Source organism: Pantherophis guttatus, chromosome 5 (assembly GCF_059756535.1).
Source record: "Pantherophis guttatus breed Tessera chromosome 5, ASM5975653v1, whole genome shotgun sequence".
NCBI classification, from domain to species: Eukaryota; Metazoa; Chordata; class Lepidosauria; order Squamata; family Colubridae; genus Pantherophis; species Pantherophis guttatus.
In genome coordinates this window covers 259,257-277,084 of record NC_142067.1, presented here as the reverse complement: position 1 = coordinate 277,084, position 17,828 = coordinate 259,257, and the positions used below count along the sequence as shown (strand labels likewise).

The window sequence follows — 17,828 nt, the reverse complement described above, 5'->3', positions numbered from 1 at the left end:
GTACTGGAAGACTGCCATCATATCACCCATTCAGAATAACAGAGTTGGAAGGGACCTGGTAGGTCATCTAGTCCAACCCCTGCTCAAGCAGGAGACTCTAGATCATTTCTAACAAGTGGCTGTCCAGTCTCTTCTTCAAAGCCTCCAGAGATGAAGCACCCACAACTTCTGAAGGCAACTTCTGTTCCATCGGTTGATTGCTCTCACTGTCAGAAAATGTCTCCAAGGTTGAATCTCTCCTCCTTCAGTTTCCATCCTTTATTCCTTGTCTGGCTTCGGGTGCCTTGGAAAATAGGTTTCCCCCCCCCTCTGTGGCAGCCCCTCAAATATTGGAACATTGCCATCATGTCGTGGGAATGCTATTTGATATATTTTTCTTATTGATAAGCTTTAAGTAAAATTACAGCATAAAACATTGTTTTAAATGTGCTATGGATAATGGATATAGCAAGATATATGTCAATCTATTGTATCTAATAAACTATAATGAAAAGGTATTTGGGTGTAAATATATAGAACTGTGTCCAAATATGTATTCCATAATGAATAGAAATTCCTCAAATATCCCTTTATTAATTTTTAGAATTTATTTGGCACCAGCATTTATAGCCTATTGTCTTGAATAGTTAAACCTGCAACAAGAGCTGTAGTAAATTCAAAACTTTCTACATGCTAAATTCTTCATTGCTGGCACAATCTTTTCTTTTTCTCTGGAGGCAGAGACTCAACCTCTAGAGAAGAATTCTAAGACAATGAAAATCCTTCTGTGTTTAGGCTAGAGCCGCTAGACATACCCAGTGCCTTCAACCATTCACTGTATGTTTTAGCCTCCAGATCCTCCATCATCTTGGTTTTCTGCTCGCTCTCTCTAGGATCTTTTTTCTGTCCTCGTGATTAGAATTCCAAGCGTGACCTCACCAGTGCAGGAACAAAGGGGTACTGTCACTTCACATGAACTTGAGGCTGTCCCTCTGTTGATGCAGCCCAGGACTGGGTTGGCTTTTTTGGCTGCTGCAGCACACTGCTGGCTGATACTTAAGTGGTGGTGTGCTCGGACTCTCGCAGTTGCTGTTGAGCCCGGCAGTGCCTATTCAGGGCCTGGTTTTTTGCTTGCTTGCTTGTTTGTTTTTTGCCCAAGTGGCAGGACCTGGCTTCTCTCACTACTGAGCTGCATCTTGTTGGTTAGGGCCAATGCTCAAGTCTGTCAAGATCCTTGTGAATCTTGAGCCCATCTTTCACAGGGATAGCAAACCCCAATTCTAATCCTGGGATGTAAACCATCCGATCTTGGTGATTGGAACTCATCTAAAGTGCACAGGTATTTTGCCTATTTTGGCCTGCTTTCCTGTTTTGTCTCCAACAATTTTGGTAGGTTGGGCTATTTTTTTCCTTTTGTGTAAAAACAGGTTCAAAGAAGAAATTAAGCAGTTCTGCTTTCTCCCTGCTGCTTGTCACCTTCTTGCCATCTTCCTCCAGTAGCAAACCATTTCCTTGATTTTCTTCTTATTCCTTACATGTGGAAAAACTTCGTTATTTTAGGCATTTGTTGCAAGTTTCAGCTCATTGTGTGTTTTAGCTTTCCTGAAACCCTCTTTGTAGATTTGGGCTATCTGCTGATATTTTGTTCTAGTTATGGACACCTCATTCTAGTTTTTACACTTGTCCTTTTTATCCCTCATTTTGTCAGAGCACTCTTTATGCAACCATTCTGATCTTATTTATTTATTATTTATTAATCAAATTTCTATATCGCCCTACTCCCGGAGGACTCAGGGCGAACAGCCAAGATAAAATACAGATAATACAAATATTAAAAATCCCTTAAAATTATTAAATATTTTGGCCGAAACACAGATTAAAACACCCAATTTATAAAATCAAACGAATTAAAAATTTAAAAGAGGAGAGCAGGCCAGCCTGCTGAAATAAAAAAGTTTTGAGAGCACGACAAAACGTGCGCAGGACATCTTGTCTGATGTCCTTTTTTTGGGCCTTCATTTCTCATTTTTCAGTTTCTCAAGCATCTTGGAATTGTTTTACCCTTTAGGATTTCTGTCGACGGAATCCTTCCTATTCCCCCCTTAAGTTTGTTGAAGTCAGTCAGCTCTCTTAATGTCTAAAGTCTGACATTGTTACCTGTGCCTGTATTATGGTGAATTCTAGTATGACATGGTCACTCTCCCCCAAAGTTCTTGTGACTTCCACCTCTTCTATCATTTCATCTCTGTTAGTAAGAATTAAGTTGAGTGTAGCTGACTCCCTGGTTCCTCTCTCTACCTTTTGGGTAACGAGTTGTCAGCCAGGCAGGTGAGGAGCCTGTTTGGTCTCCCACTTGCTGCAGAGTTTGTTTCCCAGCTGATGTCAGGACAAAGTCCCCCATTGCTGGAGTGGCATGTTTCTTGCAGCACCTCATTTAACCGTAGAGCAAAAGGTCCATCTATTTCCTCTGCCTAGTTGGGTGGCTTGTGCTATATACATTACTCACCCTGATGCATTCAAGGCTTCAGGTCACCCCCCCCCCCTCCAGGTTTGGGAAAGCAAGTTCTGTCCCTGTTCGCACTGGGGCAAGGACACAGGAATGGCACTCATTCCTGCAGGTAATGAGGGTACCTGTTCTGTGCCACTCTAGCTGCCGCTATACACAATGGACAGCCAGCCCACCCACCCATCACCCAGGGTCTCGAGAGGCCTATTGCACAAGGCCAGGGGGCTCCCCTGGGGCCACATGCCAATAAAGGAGCACCGTTGGTGAAGGGGAGGTAGGCTGCCTACAGCAACTACTATGGAGCAAACAATGAAACTTTTGAAAATGCCCACCTAGGGCTTAAAATGGGCATCTTGGCAGGAGAGAAGAAATGCGTGCAACAGAGAAAGGCAGGAGTTTAGTTGCTGAGGAGATATTGCAAATTATAAAACAATAAAATAGCAATTTATGCTCCAAATGAAAACCAAAGTGACTTTTATGGAAGACTACACAATAAAGTAACTGAAATGGATTATGACAACATATGCATGATGGGAGATTTTAATGGAATTGTGAAGGAAAATTGGGACTACAAAACGAATAAAGCAACAAAGCACAGTAGGAAAATATTGCCAAAGTCCTTTTTTAAGATGATGGAGGAAATGAATATGAAAGATATATGGAGAGAAAGAAATAAAGGAAAGAAACAATATACATTTTATTCAGACAGACATTTATCGTGGTCTAGGTTAGACACGATATGGTCAACAATGGAATTGTTGTTGAATATAGAACATGTGGAAATAGAAACTAATTTATGGGCGGATCATAACCCAGTGATGATAACTTGGAAAAGACAAAAAAGAAGAGCTAGATGGACTTTAAATAATACAATATTAAAAGAGCAAGAGTTTGTGCAGAAGATGGAAAAAAAACAATAAAATTATTAGCACTGTTAATGTTTTATATACTTAGAATAAAACCATGTTTGAATTAAAAATCTATAAAAAGGCCTGAAGTTGGTCCTTCATTTAGTCCTTCAAGGGAAAACAAAAGAGAAGCAGCAGAGTGGAGTTTCTGCCTCAGATGCCAGGCAGGAGGGCTCAGGCATGACACATCTGGGAGGTCTGCATGCCAGGCTCTAACCCAGGTGTTAGGCCTCCAAATCCTGGGTCAACGTGAGGCGGCTGTGGGTGCCACTCAAAGAGAGTCCTTTGCAACCACGACTGCTATGATGCTCTGAAGCTCTGAGGGGTTAAGAGGGCAAGCATCAAAGCATCCTGGGTCCCAAGTGCAGCGAGGAAGAGGCTCAACAGGCAGGCAGGGACAGGGCACCAGCAAGAGGAGCAATGCAACAGCCCCCATCTTATACCACTTTGCACCACCTCTTCCCCAAGATTGTGTAAGTACGATGCCATGTGTAAGAGAGCACTAGAAGGGAGACAAGGCTGCCATCCCAGATCATAGCTGGGTCCCCACCCCCAGCCTGCAGCAGCGCCCTCTTTCCTCAGCACTGGCAAAGGGGCTCAGGTCTTGTGCAGCTGCCAATCTCCTCCAGCATCCATGGGCTCCTGTGCCAGAGTCCATGCCTGCCAATAAACACCCACCCCCCTGCAGTTTAACCCTTGCTCTTCTGGCTGGGCGTTTCCTAGTCCAGTGAAAGAGAAACAGGGGCTGCCCTGAAGGTTCCAAGGAGGGGGCATAGAAGTCACTACCTGCCCCAGAGCAGAGGAGCTGCCTCCGGGGCTCTGCTCAGGCCAGGGCCAGGGCCAAGGCTGCAAGGCAGGGCAGGTATCTCCTTTCAACAGGGCCAAATGAACGAGAGCAGCTGGGCACCGACCAGCCAAGCAGGGCAAACTCCGGAGCCTTTAGAGCAGTGGTTCTCAACCTTCCTAATGCCGCGACCCTTTAATACAGTTCCTCATGTTGTGGTAACCCCCAACCATAAAATTATTCCTAAAACCATTGAAAATATGTGTTTTTGGATGGTCTTAGGCGACCCCTGTGAAAGGGTCGTTCGACCCCCAAAGGGGTCCCGACCCACAGGTTGAGAACCACTGCTTTAGAGCATGCAGGCCCCCCTTCCTCGGGTGGGGAGAAGGCCTTAAAAAGAGACAAGACAGAGCCAAATAAATAGGACTCCTCCCTCCCAGGAAGAGAGAGGGGACAGGCCCATCGAGCACAGGCTGTTTGAAGGGTTGGGATTTAAGGTGCCTCCACCTGACGGCTCCTGCAAAGCCAACAACAGGCAGAAAACCAGGTGGGAAACCCCTAAGAGAAGGCATGAAAGTCACCTCCACATTCTCTCCAGAACACCACCTATCCACCCGCCCCACACGGAGAATCTGGAGGGGGTCCAGGAGGCCCAAGGCAAAACCTCTGAGCACGTGGCTCAGGTGGGCAGGGCCAAGATAAATTGGGGATTTATCAGGGAGGCAACAGGTACCAGCAGGTGCACAGTCCAGGTGGAAGCTTGCAAGAGCCAGGCTGACAGGTAAGGCTAAGACAGACCCACCCACCCCCAGCCCAAGCCCCAGCTGTGGCATCTCTGAGGCCATTAGCAGGGAACTGGGCAGGCAGAATCCCAGGGAAAGATCTGAGAGGGGGAAGGTCAGAAAGGGGAGGCTCCCTGCCCCAGGGGGATCCACATTTGGCTCCCTTGCCCTTAAGGAGAGGGCTTTGGGTTATGAGCAAACTGTTCATTGCCCCCACCCCTACCCAATGGGATCTTGACCCACCAGGCCAGACTATTTATCCATGGGACTGCATGCTGGTGGGCGGACATGCTGACCAAGGTGAAAACCCTGTTTCTTCTCAGCCACCTTGACAAAGTTTTGAACTCCCCCTTCCCTGGGAACTGGCCCTGCCCCTCTTCCCCCATGCCCGGCTGACCCCTGGCAGCGCTTGGCCAAGGATTCAGGAGGTGAGCCAGGCCCTCGATGCCCTTGGCGATCTCACAGCACAGGCTGGGAGGGCGGGCCCCTCCTCCTCCTCCTCCTCTTGCGGCCGACTGCCTGACTCCCCTGGAGGGCAGCACAAGGGCAGAGAGTCCTGAGGATGAGTCCTGCCCAGCCTCCCAAGAGAGCCACAGCCTGGGCCAGATGGGCCCCTCCACCCTCTTCTCTGGCCCTGGAGAAGGCAGAGTTGCTGTGAGGATCACCAGTCTGGATCACCCAGAGAATGAGCTCAATTCAGCTAGACTTGCCTGTGGCCTGTGCTCTTTGGGGGGTAGGGCTCATCAATGAAGTAATAACTAGCCACCTGTTTCCATTTAAGCCTGGGGCGGCTTCCCTTCGGGTTGAATGCAGAAAATTAAACGTTTTGGGGAGATATGTCACACGAGGCAGGAAGGGGGGGGGAGGGGGCTTGCCTACCTCTTCCCTTTCTGCCTCTTTTCCACCCAGCCACCCACCCCACCTTATCCCCCATGGGGCCGAGGCCAAACCTCCAAGAATTCGGTCACTGTATTCTTAACGCACTTCCCAGAACTTCAACTAGTCTCCTCCACTACCTGGTCTGCTCCTTTCTGACCAGGGGCCGGTCTAGGGTTACTCTGCCACCACGGACCCCTCCAAAGCCCCTTGGCCCAGGCCTTCCACAGTCAACCAAAGAAGCCAGGAAAATCCCTCCGTGGGCCACTCAGACCCTCCCCACACGAGGCCGGGCAGGAAGGAGCGAGACCCGCAGTAGTGGCTGCCTGGCTGGAGGGTCAGGAAGGCGGCGGGGGTCCCAGGCTCCGTCCCCTCGTCTCGCAAGCCCCCTCAGCCCTCCCGCCTCTCCTTGCAGGACGCGGCATGGCGCTCTTCTCCCAGTGCCTGGAGCCGGTGGGCTTCCTGCAGTCGCTGCGCTCGCTGGCCCTGGGGGTCGTGTCCCACCTGCAGGGCTCGGCCACCGCCGAGGAGCTGGCTTTCGTGCGCAGAGAGGTGGAGCTGCTGGAGCGCGAGCTGGCGGCAGGCCCCGGGCTGTTGGAAGACGGCGGGCTGGACGCCTGCGAGGACTGCGTGGCCGCCGCCTTCGGACAGCTGTGCCTGGCGGTGCGGGCAGCGGCCTCCGCCGCGCCGCTGGAGACCGAGCTCTTCGCTCAGGGCTGCGTGCGGGACAAGCTGGAGCGCCGCCTGCTGGTCGTGTGGCGCCGCCTGCAGGGCAACGCCGTGCTCACCCTGCAGCGCCCCCTGCTGGAGCAGGCCGTGCAGCGTCACCGCCCGCGCCGTCCGCAGATGGCGCTCTTCTGCCAGAAGCTGAACGCCGTGCTGGGCGCCGGGCTGCTGTGCCTGCTGTGCCAGGCGGGGCTGGGCAAGCGCGACCCGGCGCTGCTGCTGGGCGTCTGGGACCAGCGCGTGGCTGCGCTGCACAAGCTCATGAAGGAGGCGCTGGCCCAGTGCAAGGGCTACTTCCGCCAGCAGGCCCAGGAGGACGTGGAGCGCGCCCTCGAGCAGGCGGCGCCTCCCGACCCGGCTCAGCTGGCCGCCTCGCTCCTGCGCCAGCTGGAGCAGAACTACGACTGGCTCTGCTGGGCCGTGATGGCCTGGCGGGCGGAGGGCGAGGCGGAGGGCGAGGCGGGCAGTGGGGAGGTGCTGGCCCAGGGCAGCTTCGTGACGGCGCGGGCCGCCGCGGGGCTCCGCCTGGTGGCCTGCTACCGGGAGAGCCCCTCGGCCCTGGACAGGGCTCGCACCAACCAGCTGATCGGCGAGCTGGAGTGGAAGCTGCCCAACCCGCCACCCGAGGTCTACGCCAGTCTGGAGGCCGAGCCGGCCCGCGCCCGCGGCTACCTGGCCCGCCGCATGCTGCAGAAGCTGGCCGAAGGGCTGGGGCCCGGCGTCACTCTCCTGGTGGTGCCAGGGAAGCTGGAAATGAAGAGCAGCTTCCCGCTGGCCGCCAGCCTCCTGCATGAGTACCACCACCGCCTGGCCTCGGGCACCGTCTGCATTTTCGCCTAAGCCCACGAAGCCAGCGAACTCCCGCGGCCCCGGCTGGCTAACAGCCGAGTTAAACGGCCTGCAATAAAAGCCTCTTCTACCGAACCGGACTCGTTTTGCCCTTCCTGCGCCCCCGTCCCCTCTGAGCCGATGACAGCTGCGCCCAGGGGAGGGGGGGAGGGAGGGAGGGAGGGCCGGCCTTCGGCGCCATCTTGGTCAAGCCCCCCTCCCCTCCCCACTCCTGCTGGTCTGCAGCGATCCTTGCCGAGGGGCCGTCACACACACACACACACACACACACACACAAACGAAGCAGCAGTGACACCACGGCCGAGACGAGGTTTATTGAGGGTTGGCTCCAGGGTGGTGCCCTCCCCGGGGAGGAGGCTTGGGAGCCCCGGAGGGAGAGCAGCGGAAAAAGGCGGCTGCCGTGTTCTGGGCTGGCGCCGGGACGGTAGCAGCACTGAGCTGGGCCACGTCCTGGTACTGGTGGAAGTCCGCCCCCACGAACAGGAAGACCCCCTTGGTGGTGCAGATGGCGCTGTCCACGCGGGGATGGGGGAGGAGCCGTGGTGGTCCTGGGCGACGAGGACTCTGCTGCAGGTCAATCGGTTGGAGGCGATTTCCTGGGAGGGAGGGGTTATGTGGTCAGAGGGGGCCTTGATCTGGGATGCCAGGCTGGGTGGGGTTGGCCATCAACAGAAACGGTCCTCTTGGCTTCCCCTGCCTCTCATGCCCCCCTTCCATGTCTCCAAGGCATGTCTGCCTTCACTCGTCTGTTTCCTTTCTGCACAACTTCCTTGAAGGCACATACCCATCTAAAATATGGATGGGATCTGGCTCAGCCCCAAGAGTGATTTCCAGGGCTTGCACCTCCCTGTTGCTGCCAGGTGTTTCCCGAGTGAAGGGAACGGTTTCAGACCAATACCTGGCAGCGGGGGCCTCTTCACCTGCCTTTTGGGTTAGGACTAGAGTTAAGGTTGTTTTTGTGTTTGTGTTTTGTGTTCCTTCTCTAGCCCCTCAGAGGTCTAAGCCACTTGCAACACAAATCTCAGATTGCTTTGGAATTTAAGTGGCATCAGGGCCTAGCTAGACCAAGAAGGCATGTCCCTGGGAGGGGTTGCCCTCTGAGCCCCCTTACCAAGAAAAGTGACCATCCACCCCCTCTTGGTTGCACACCTTGGATGATGTAGAGCACTGAGGAGTGAGGGCAAGTGAAGGCAGCGTCTGCTTGGGACACACCCAGCTCCTCCATGAGGGGCCGGGGATAGCCCTCCACCCGGCTGTAGCCGTGCGCAGATCTATAGATGGTAACCTGGGAGTCCTGCAGGGAGGGGGGAGAGAAAGGTCAGTTGCTGAGCCTCAGATGCCCCCCCCATCCCAGTTGACCTCCGAAACTGACATCCCCAGGATGCTCTGCTTGCTGCTCCATGTTTTGGTTTGTTCTGTGGCTCTGGTGGTGACCCTCCGCTTGCTTGTCCACCCCAAAGGGAGCACCCTGCGATGGGGCAGAGCCCCGGATCTCTTGAAGGATGCCAAAGCCCAGCCTCCCTCGGTAGCTCACCTGGATGAAGTAGAGCTTGTCTGCCCAGCTGAAGGCAGCGTCCACCTCCCCCTCCAGCCCTGGCCAGGTGTGGTTCAAAAGCCAAGCATGCAGCCCATCTCGCACAGAGTCCAGCCGGAAGTAGTGACCGCCTGAGTGCAGGAGGAGAGCCGACAGCAGTTGGAGGCCCCACCAGCCCTCAGCTGAGGTGCTCCCAGGACGAGGCACCCCAGCCCAATCCTCCCCTGGAAGCAGAGACACGCCACCTCGTGCCCTCTGGCCGGACCGCACAGCACCTGGACCAGGGGGGCGCCCTTAACTCCCAGCCAGCTTAGCTTAGAGGTAACTCAGGGCCATAGTCCAAATTCACCCACCTCCTCCACTACACTCCCTGGCTGAGCTGCCCTTTGCAGCACACAACATTCCGCCACCACCACCACCCTGGCCTGCTTGCTTACCGCGAAAGGCATAGATGCGACCAGGATCGTCAGAGGAGAAGGCCGGGAAAGGACGCCCACTGCAGGCGTCGAGGATGCCCCAGAGCGTGGCGTTCCTCCGGGACTCCCTCCCGTGGCCTGTCGGGGTGCAGGGGAAGGCAGTGAGGCAGAGGCCACCACTTGGTTCCTAGCCAGGAAGAGCAACAACCCCCCCCCCGCCTCCTTCAGGGACCAGGGCTGAGCCCCACGACTTTGCCCTCCCTGGCACCAAAGTTTTCCTGCGTCCCTCTCTTGCAGGCCAACCGCCTGTCCTGGGCTCAGCTGCGTCTTTCCCAGCACCCACAAGGTGACTTACCTCTGCCAGGGCAGCGCATGAAGTAGTCCCGGGCATCCCGTGGGTAGTGGGGTGGCACATCACCCCGCAGTGGATCAAAGCGCAGGAAGCGGATGCCTTGGAAGCAGTAGTAGCGCTCCAGCCAGCGCACAGCCGCGGTGCAGTTGGAGACTGCTGGCCAGGCACGTGGCTTCACTGCCTTTGTACGCAGGTCATAGGTAAATGCCTTTGGGCCTGCAGGCAAATGGTGGGTGGGTCAGTGCAGGAGGAGGCCGGGATGGGAGCCCAGGAGAAGGGCTGCAGCAGCCGCCAGAGCAAAGGAGCAAACGGCTTCCTCCACTGGGCAAGGCACAGAGACCTGCCTTGGACCCTCGAGCGAGGGAGCCTTTCTTACCCTTGAAGAAGACGATGGTCTCAGACGGGCATTCCTTCGGATGGCATTCCACAGCTGCGTCCAGGTCAGCTGGGATGCCCGGGAACTCCTGCTCAATCAGCTTGGGGTAGCCAAGTCTCAGCCTCCCTTCATGGTACATCCAGACCCTCTTGCCCTGCGAGGGGATGCAAGACTGCCATTTTGCACAGCCTCCTCAACCGCCCAACCGTGCCCCTGGATGCACCTCTGCCCGAGCCAGCCAACCCCTCCCTGTCACAGCCTTCCCTCCCTGGCTGCCCCAGCTGCCCCTCCAAAGCTCGCCTGCGAGTCGGCAGCACCTGGAAGAGCAAAACGTTGTCGTGAAGGCCGTCTGGATGGTCATGGTAGTGGATCCGCAGGGCTGCGTCGACAGGGCCTTGGATCTCAGGCCAGGAGTCCTCTATGGGCTCCGCAGCACCCGTGAAGCCCTTCCACACTGAAGAGCCTTTGAAGAAGACCATGGTGCCCATCTCATCCAGCGTGACGGCGTCAAAGCCCTCCTCATCCGCACAGCGCTGTATTAACTCTGGATGGAAGAGTGGAGGTAGCAGTCAGTGACACACCCACCCTGCAGCGATGGTCCCCTCAGCAGGAGCCCCTCCCAACCTGTTCTGCTGAGGAGGATCATTTCCACAGCAGCCCCCCCCCCCCCAGGAGACTTCTCTGGCTGAGGGTGAAAGTCAGAGGGACCGAAGCTCCCTCCTCCCAGCCCCAGTTCTTCTGGCCATTCCTTAGTGCTCCCCTGGCTGAAAACTTCAGGGTGGGTGCAATGGGCTCCCCAGGGAAAAATTCTGCCCTTCCCCTATCCCTCAGAGAAGGAGAGGGAGATTTGGGGCGAGCAGGCTTTCCCAGGTGGGATCCCAGCAAAGAGCAGCTTGCAGGCTCTGCTTCTGCCCAGAGGGCAGCCCACCTACCAGTGCTGTTGGCTGGAGGCTCCGAGCCCAGGTGGTGCCAGGCGCCGACTGTCTTGTTGCCATGGCCGCCATGTCCCCTGCCAGAGAAATCCCCCCCTCCTGTTAGCATTTGGCTTGTCAGGGCATCCCCTCTCAATCCAAGGGCCAAAAGGGTTCCCCAATTAGATCTGGCTTAACCAGACTAACCCCCACTATTCAGAGAAAATGGATGGCCCCCTGAGCATCAAGGCAGAGAGCCCAGCCTCCAGCCTCTTCCAAGGACTGGGCTTGTCCTCCCCATGCCCTCCCCCGTGCCCTCCTGGTCCACAGCCACTCACAAGGGGTGGGTGCCCACCAGCGCCAGGGCCCAGCTGAGGCAGAGAGCTGCAGAGAGGCCACCCATGTTGCTGCACTGCCAGGCCAGCCCTGGTGCCCGGCCTCTTATATCAGGGCAGCTGGATGTTTCCCAACTGGGGAAAGCACCCAGCACGTTGCTTAAGCTGGGCCACCCCTTTAACCCCTTGCACCCTGTCATGGCTGCTACTCCCTAGAGGGCAGTACAGCCCCCCCAAACACACACCTTCACCCCACTCCAGACTAAACAGCTGAGTTGGATCTGCTGCTAAAATCAATGCCACACCCCCAGGAATCAGTTCCCACCACCACCACCAGAAAAAGATCAGCCTGGCTCCTGGGAATCTCTCAATGGCCTGGGTGAAGTTCAGCCGCCGCCGCCCCCCCGCCCCCCCGCCCCCATTCTGAGACACCCCAGTGCTACTACAGAAGCAGATGCAGAACCTTAGGGGGAGGCAGCTGTGGGGGGAGGCCCAAGGGTATCCTTGGGCTCATTGAGTGGGAGGTCTAAAGGAGGGGAAAGACGCCTCGCCTGCTCCCTTCCCCAACCGGCCCAGCTGGCCCTGGGCAAGAGCCGGACGAACAGGCTCTACATATCTGCTCTGTGTACTCTGTGGACAAGAGCCCAGGCTCAGGAATGCCCCTGCTGCCTCTCCCACCTCCCTTGCTCCTCTATCAAGCTGTCTGCCAAGCTGAAGGCTTCCAGAAAGTGACCCCCCCCCCTCTGCACCTCCCCAGAATCTCTGGATGGCAAGCCCTCCCTGGAAGGGGGTTGTTTGGCTGTCTGCTCCAAGCAGGGAATGATCCAAGCCCAAAGCAGCCATATGGTTAAAACCTTGCAAGTTTTCCCTTCAATGGGAGCGAAACCAGAAATCCAGCTGTCCAATCTCTTCTTAAAAACCTCCAGTGATGGAGCACTCCTAACTTCTGGTGGCAAGCCATTCCATTGCTGGATTGGAATGGCTGTCAGGAAATTCCCCCTTCCTTCTAGGTTGGGTCTCTCTTTAATGATCTTCCACTTGTTACTTCTTGTCCTGCCCTTGAGTACTTTGGAGATCAAGACAAGAAGAACTGGATGAAAGCTTACCAAATTTAAGGGGACTCCTTAGTTACAGGAAAAATGATGACCTCCAAAATTACAAACAGCCCCACTCTCAGAGCCCTGGACGTGATGTCTTTATACTTTGTCAGCAATCATCCTATCAAGGCATGAAACGCGTCCCACGAGGGTTTCAGAATCATTACAAACGGCTTGAAGGAAGAAAGCAAAGCTATCAAACCTGCGGAGGAGACACGCTTGGGTGAGAAAACCAACAGCCTACAAGACGAAATAAAAGCCGAAGAGGTGAAAGCGATGGAATGAAATTTGGCCAAGACAAGCATGGTGGCCTTTGGCTGGAAGAGAAAAGGCCAGGGCAGAACTCTAGGATGGGCATCTTGGGCTCAATAATAATTATCTGCAAAAAGAAAAGATCTGCAGAAAGGTGGAACACAGTTTGGTGCTGCATCCAGAAAAGCAGATTCCCTTTCTTGCCACACTTGTTAAGCGAATCACTGCAATTGTTAGTCACACGGTTGTTAAGTGAATCTGGTTTCCCCATTGACTTTGTTGGTCAGAAGGTTGCAAAAGGGGATCACGTGACCCTGGGACACTGTGACCGTCATAAATAGGAGTCGGTTTCCAAGTGTTTGAATTTTGATCATGTGATAGTGGGGATGCTGCAATGGTCATCAGTGTAAAAAAGTCAAAAGTCGTGTTTTTCAATGCCACTGTAACTTTGGACGGTCATTAAATGAACTGTTGTAAGTCGAGACCTACCTATAATTTGAGTGTGCTGCTCTGTGATGTTCTTGGGCACTTATAACTTTTCTGTAGCAACTTTTCTAAAGCATCTGGGGGGAAGGAGTACATCCAAAGACCACCCTCCACTGCATTAATGAGGATTTCCCCCCTAATTGTTGCAGTCTTAAACACACTGTGAAACATTTGTTGTGTTTAGAAAAATGGGCAAAGACCCACCACACAAACGCTGTAGACACTGCTGCCCCAAAGCTGCGGATTTAGAGGGGAATTAAAGTTCAGTGCATTTTTAATCCAATTTGTGCAAACATCCACAGATCAGACTAATGGTGAAAGGTAAAACACATTCCTGTTTCTAGATGACGAGCAGGATTCCCAGAAGCTCTGAAACACCAGGCAGCAGCACATTGTGTTCCACACCCCTTGCAGAGTGAAGCTGCCAAACACCACACCACCAGCACTGGCAGGTGGGGGGTGGAGGGGGGGTCAGTGGGTGGAGGAGGCAGCAGCCAAGTGGGGCCTCCAACTATGAGGAAATCCCCAGGACTATCCCAGGTTGTGCAAGACTCTCTGCGCCCATCCCTGGGTCCTCAGTCAGGAGGGGCCCAGGGGGAAAAGAGGGAAAGAGGGTCCTTCCCCCCACTTCCCGGCAAAGATACAAACGGCTGCCCACTCTGCTCCTTTACTATTCCCAAGGAACGGAAACTTCTGCCCACTTGTGCAATTTCCTTCTCAGGAGCACCAGCTTTGCCAGGCTGATTTGGGGGGTGCTCTGGATTATTCCAGCAGGGGGGCTGAAGAGTTCCCTTCTCTCTCTCTCTCTCTCTCTCTCTCTCTCTCTCTCTCTCTCTCTCTCTCTCTCTCTCTCTCTCTCTCTCTCTCTCCCCCCTCCCTCCCTCCCTCACACACACACACACACACACACACACAGCTCCAAAGCCCACTGGCTATTCTGTGACATTTCAGGTGACAATTCAACTGAGGACACTGTAGGGGGTCAGCAGAACGTAAAGCCCCATTTCTTTTAAGCTTTTAAGGCTGGCAGCTCCATCGGCCCATGGCCCCCTCAGGAGCCATGCCAGTCCCAGAGTCAGGCTGACGCTGCCCCAGATTCCCCCTCCCCCACTATTGCACATAGGGACAATATTTGCCTTCCTCTGGCATGCCAGTCAATAGCGGGAAATTGTCAAGGCCTCCTCTTCCTGGGGAAGGAGACACCAGGTACCCAGAGGCGGATTTGATTCTTCCCAGCTGCTTCTCTGGAGAACCACCCACTCAGCCTCGACTTCTGACCAATCCATTTTATGCCGAGACAGCAGCTCTCCCCAGCCAACACCAGCTGGGTTAGTGCAAGAAGGCAGCCCCGCGCCCTCCTCCCCCCACCTGCCAGCTCTTTCCGTGGTCCCAGGGAGATCGGGGTGCATCCCCCTTGAGCTCTCCCAGAGGACCCCAAACTGGGTGTCAGGTTCCCCTGGGAGGCAGAAGGGGTCTGTGCGAAAGGGGCAGGTCACCCACTGATGGAGGACAGGGAGCGGGGCTTCTCGGGTGGTTACTGCGCCGCCTTTGGGGCTTGGCTGCAGGTGGCTTTTCGGCGCTGCTTTGGATGGGAGAGCGCCGGGGGGGGGGAATCAGGCCAAGAGAGGATCCCGCCTGGACTCGGGTCTGATCTGCAAGGGAGGGGCAAAGGGGCTAGCAAGGGGGAATGCAACTGGTTCAAAATCTTTCGCCAATCTTTTAAGGGGTTTTGGGGGGGGTTGTTTGGCAAAGGAGAGGGAGGGTGATTTGTCAGGGGGGGCAGGCCCGACACACGGTCGCGTCAGGGGAGGTGTGGAGGGGGGAGTTGAGGGGGTTAGTGTTGGTAGGGAGGAGGGCGATTCCATCAGGACTGTGGGTGGGAGGGGCAGATATGGTGGGAGTAGGGGGTCATATTGTGTTGTGGGGGCACGCACCCGCTGTCTCCAAGCAGTGACGTGCTCCGGCCCCCAATGCTCTCCTCGTTCCCTGGGTTGTCCAGCGCCTCAGAGCCCGCCAGGTCCGTGGTCAACAAAGCCCCCCTCATCTGTGAGTTGATTCAGGAGGGGGGACACAGACCTGGTGGGTATTACAGAGACCTGGTTGGGCCAGGAGGGGGGGGTCCCCCTTGTTGAGATGTGCCCACCAGGTTTCTGCGCATTTCATCAGCCGAGGGCCCAGGGTAGGGGTGGGGGGGTGGCGGTTATTGTAAAGGAAGGGCTTGATCCTAGGGAGGCCACTGTACCTCAGATAGCCGGATGTGAGTCTCTCCTTGTGAAGTGCGGCCATGGGATGCAGGTGGGCTTGCTGGTTGTGTACCTGGCTCCCTGCTGCATGGCAGCGGCCCTGCCTGAGCTCCTCAACGTTATAGCCAGGGTGGCGGTTGATACCCCCAGGCTTTTGGTCATGGGGGATTTCAACCTGCCGTCCATCGGTGAAACGTCTGAGGTGGCTCGGGAGTTCATGGCTTCCATGACAGCCATGGACCTGACCCAGTTAATTCATGGCCCTACTCACACAGGAGGACACACTCTGGACTTGGTTTTCGTCTCTGCTCAGTGGTTGAATGGCCTAGATACAGGGGATATAGCCATCGAACCCTTGTCATGGTCAGACCATTCTCTCCTTAGGTTTGACTTTCTGACCGCTACACCCCACTGCAGGGAAGCGGAACCGACTAGGTGGTTCCACCCCAGGCACCTGATGGATCCTGACAGGTTACAAATGGAGCTTGGGCCATTCCCTGAGACTCTGGCTCACGACTCAACGGAAGATCTGGTGGCCACCTGGGATAGGGTGGCCGCTGGTGCTTTAGATCGGGTCGTGCCTTTGCGGCCTCTGGACCGAACCTGCCCAGCTCCTTGGTTTTCCAAGGAGCTGAGGGAGATGAAGCGCTGGAAAAGACGCCTAGAGAGTAGTTGGAGGGCTAGTCGTTCCGAATCCAACCGAACACTAGTGAGGTCTTATATCAAGACCTACTTAGTGGCGATAAAAGCAGCAAAGTGTAACTACTTTTTTGCTCTTATCGCGTCGGCAATCGCCCAGCCGCCCTGTTTAGGCTGACCCGCTCCCTTCTCCATCCGGGAGCACTGGAAGACCACTTGCAAGGGAGAGCTGAGGATTTTGCACATTATCTGCATGATAAAATTGCTTGAATCTGGGAAGGATTGGACTCTGACTGGGTGGGTTCAGGCGGGATGTCCGAGGCGGCTCTTGAGAATATTATCTGGGATGAGTTTGACCCTGTGACTCCTGAGGACATGGACAGGATGCTGGGGAGGTTGAATGCAACCACGTTTATTGGACCCGTGCCCCTCCGGGCTGGTGCTGGCTACCCGGGAGGTTACATGAGGCTGGCTCCAGAGGATTATAAATGCTTCTTTGAGTGAGGGTTTCTTGCCTCCCACCTTGAAAGAGGCGGTGGTGAGGCCCCTCCTCAAGAAGCCCTCTCTGGACCTGGTAGTTTTGGCAAACTACCGCCCAGTCTCCAACCTTCGCTTTGTGATGAAGGTTGTGGAGAGTGTGGTTGTGCGACAGCTCCCGCAGTACCTGGATGAAATTGTCTATCTAGATCTGTTCCAGTCCGGCTTCAGGCCCGGGTACAGCACAGAAACGGCATTGGTCGCATTGGTTGATGATCTCTGGAGGGCTCGGGACAGGGGTTGTTCCTCTGTCCTGGTCCTATTAGATCTCTCAGCGGCTTTTGATACCATCGACCATGGTATCATGCTGCGCCGGTTAAAGGGGTTAGGAGTGGGAGTCATCGTGTTGCAGTGGTTCTCCTCCTTTCTCTCTGACCGGTCGCAGTTTGTGTTGGCTGGGGGGCAGAGGTCGACCTCAAGGCACCTTGCTTGTGGGGTGCTGCAAGGGTCGGTCCTCTCACCTGTCCTGTTCAACATTTATGTGAAGCCACTGGGTGAGATCATCCGTGGATTTGGGATGCAGTGCCATCTGTATGCTGACGATACTCAGCTGTACATCTCCACCCCAGACCACCCCAATGATGCCCTTGAAGTGATGTCCCGGTGCCTGGAGGCCGTGCGGGTCTGGATGGGGAGGAACAGGCTCCGACTCAACCCCTCCCAAGACCGAGTGGCTGTGGTTGCCGGTGTCCCTATATAGCCAGCTGGTGCCATCGCTGACTATTGGGGGCGAGTCATTGGCCCCCACGGAGAGGGCTCGTAACTTGGGCGTCCTCCTGGATGCACGGCTGTCTTTAGAAGAGCATATGACGGCCGTGGCCAGGGGGGCTTTTTATCAGGTTCGCTTGATACGCCAGTTGCGCCCCTTTCTGGATCAGGACTCCTTATGTATGGTCACTTACGCCCTCGTTACTTCCCTCCTGGACTACTGTAATGCTACATGCTACATGGGGCTCCCCTTGAGGAGCACCCGGAGGCTCCAACTGGTCCAGAATGCAGTCGCGTGGGTGATTATTGGGGCAACATGGCGCTCCCATGTAACACCTCTCCTGCGCGAGCTGCACTGGCTTCCGGTGGTCTTCTGGGTGCGCTTCAAGGTATTGGTTCTCATCTTTAAAGCGCTCCATGGCTTAGGGCCTGGGTACCTACGAGACCACCTTCTGCCACCGACAACCTCCCACCGACCAATACGCTCCCAGAGAGGGTCTCCTCAGGGTGCCGTCGGTCAAGCAATGTCGAC

The 17,828-nt window shown here is 55.2% G+C and overlaps 2 protein-coding genes across 2 annotated transcripts; one reads left to right on the top strand and one right to left on the bottom strand.

Moving 5' to 3' along the window:
* The first annotated feature begins 4,883 nt into the window (after positions 1-4,883).
* On the top strand, positions 4,884-7,485 carry LOC148113252 (uncharacterized). Its single transcript, XM_087894565.1, has 2 exons — positions 4,884-4,958; positions 6,251-7,485. Exon 2 carries the CDS (start codon positions 6,259-6,261, stop codon positions 7,399-7,401), a length of 1,143 nt encoding a protein of 380 aa, XP_087750691.1. The 5' UTR covers positions 4,884-4,958; positions 6,251-6,258; the 3' UTR covers positions 7,402-7,485.
* Positions 7,486-7,699: 214 nt separating this feature from the next.
* HPX (hemopexin) lies at positions 7,700-11,466 on the bottom strand. Its single transcript, XM_034426374.3, has 9 exons — positions 11,338-11,466; positions 11,021-11,097; positions 10,406-10,632; positions 10,089-10,242; positions 9,716-9,928; positions 9,382-9,498; positions 8,945-9,075; positions 8,560-8,704; positions 7,700-8,006 (listed from the first exon to the last, which is right to left on the bottom strand). Exons 1-9 carry the CDS (start codon positions 11,400-11,402, stop codon positions 7,723-7,725), a joined length of 1,413 nt encoding a protein of 470 aa, XP_034282265.1. The 5' UTR covers positions 11,403-11,466; the 3' UTR covers positions 7,700-7,722.
* Positions 11,467-17,828: the final 6,362 nt, after the last annotated feature.

What these genes read in the sequence shown, in the direction of transcription:
- LOC148113252 (XM_087894565.1), top strand. Translation starts at nt 6,259, where the DNA reads ATGGCGCTCTTCTCCCAGTGCCTGGAGCCGGTGGGCTTCCTGCAGTCG.
- HPX (XM_034426374.3), bottom strand. Translation starts at nt 11,402, where the DNA reads ATGGGTGGCCTCTCTGCAGCTCTCTGCCTCAGCTGGGCCCTGGCGCTG. An exon ending in ACAACGTTTTGCTCTTCCAG is followed by an intron (nt 10,243 to 10,405) that starts GTGCTGCCGACT and finishes ATCCCCTCGCAG; the next exon opens with GGCAAGAGGGTCTGGATGTA. An exon ending in GACCATCGTCTTCTTCAAGG is followed by an intron (nt 9,929 to 10,088) that starts GTAAGAAAGGCT and finishes ATTTGCCTGCAG; the next exon opens with GCCCAAAGGCATTTACCTAT.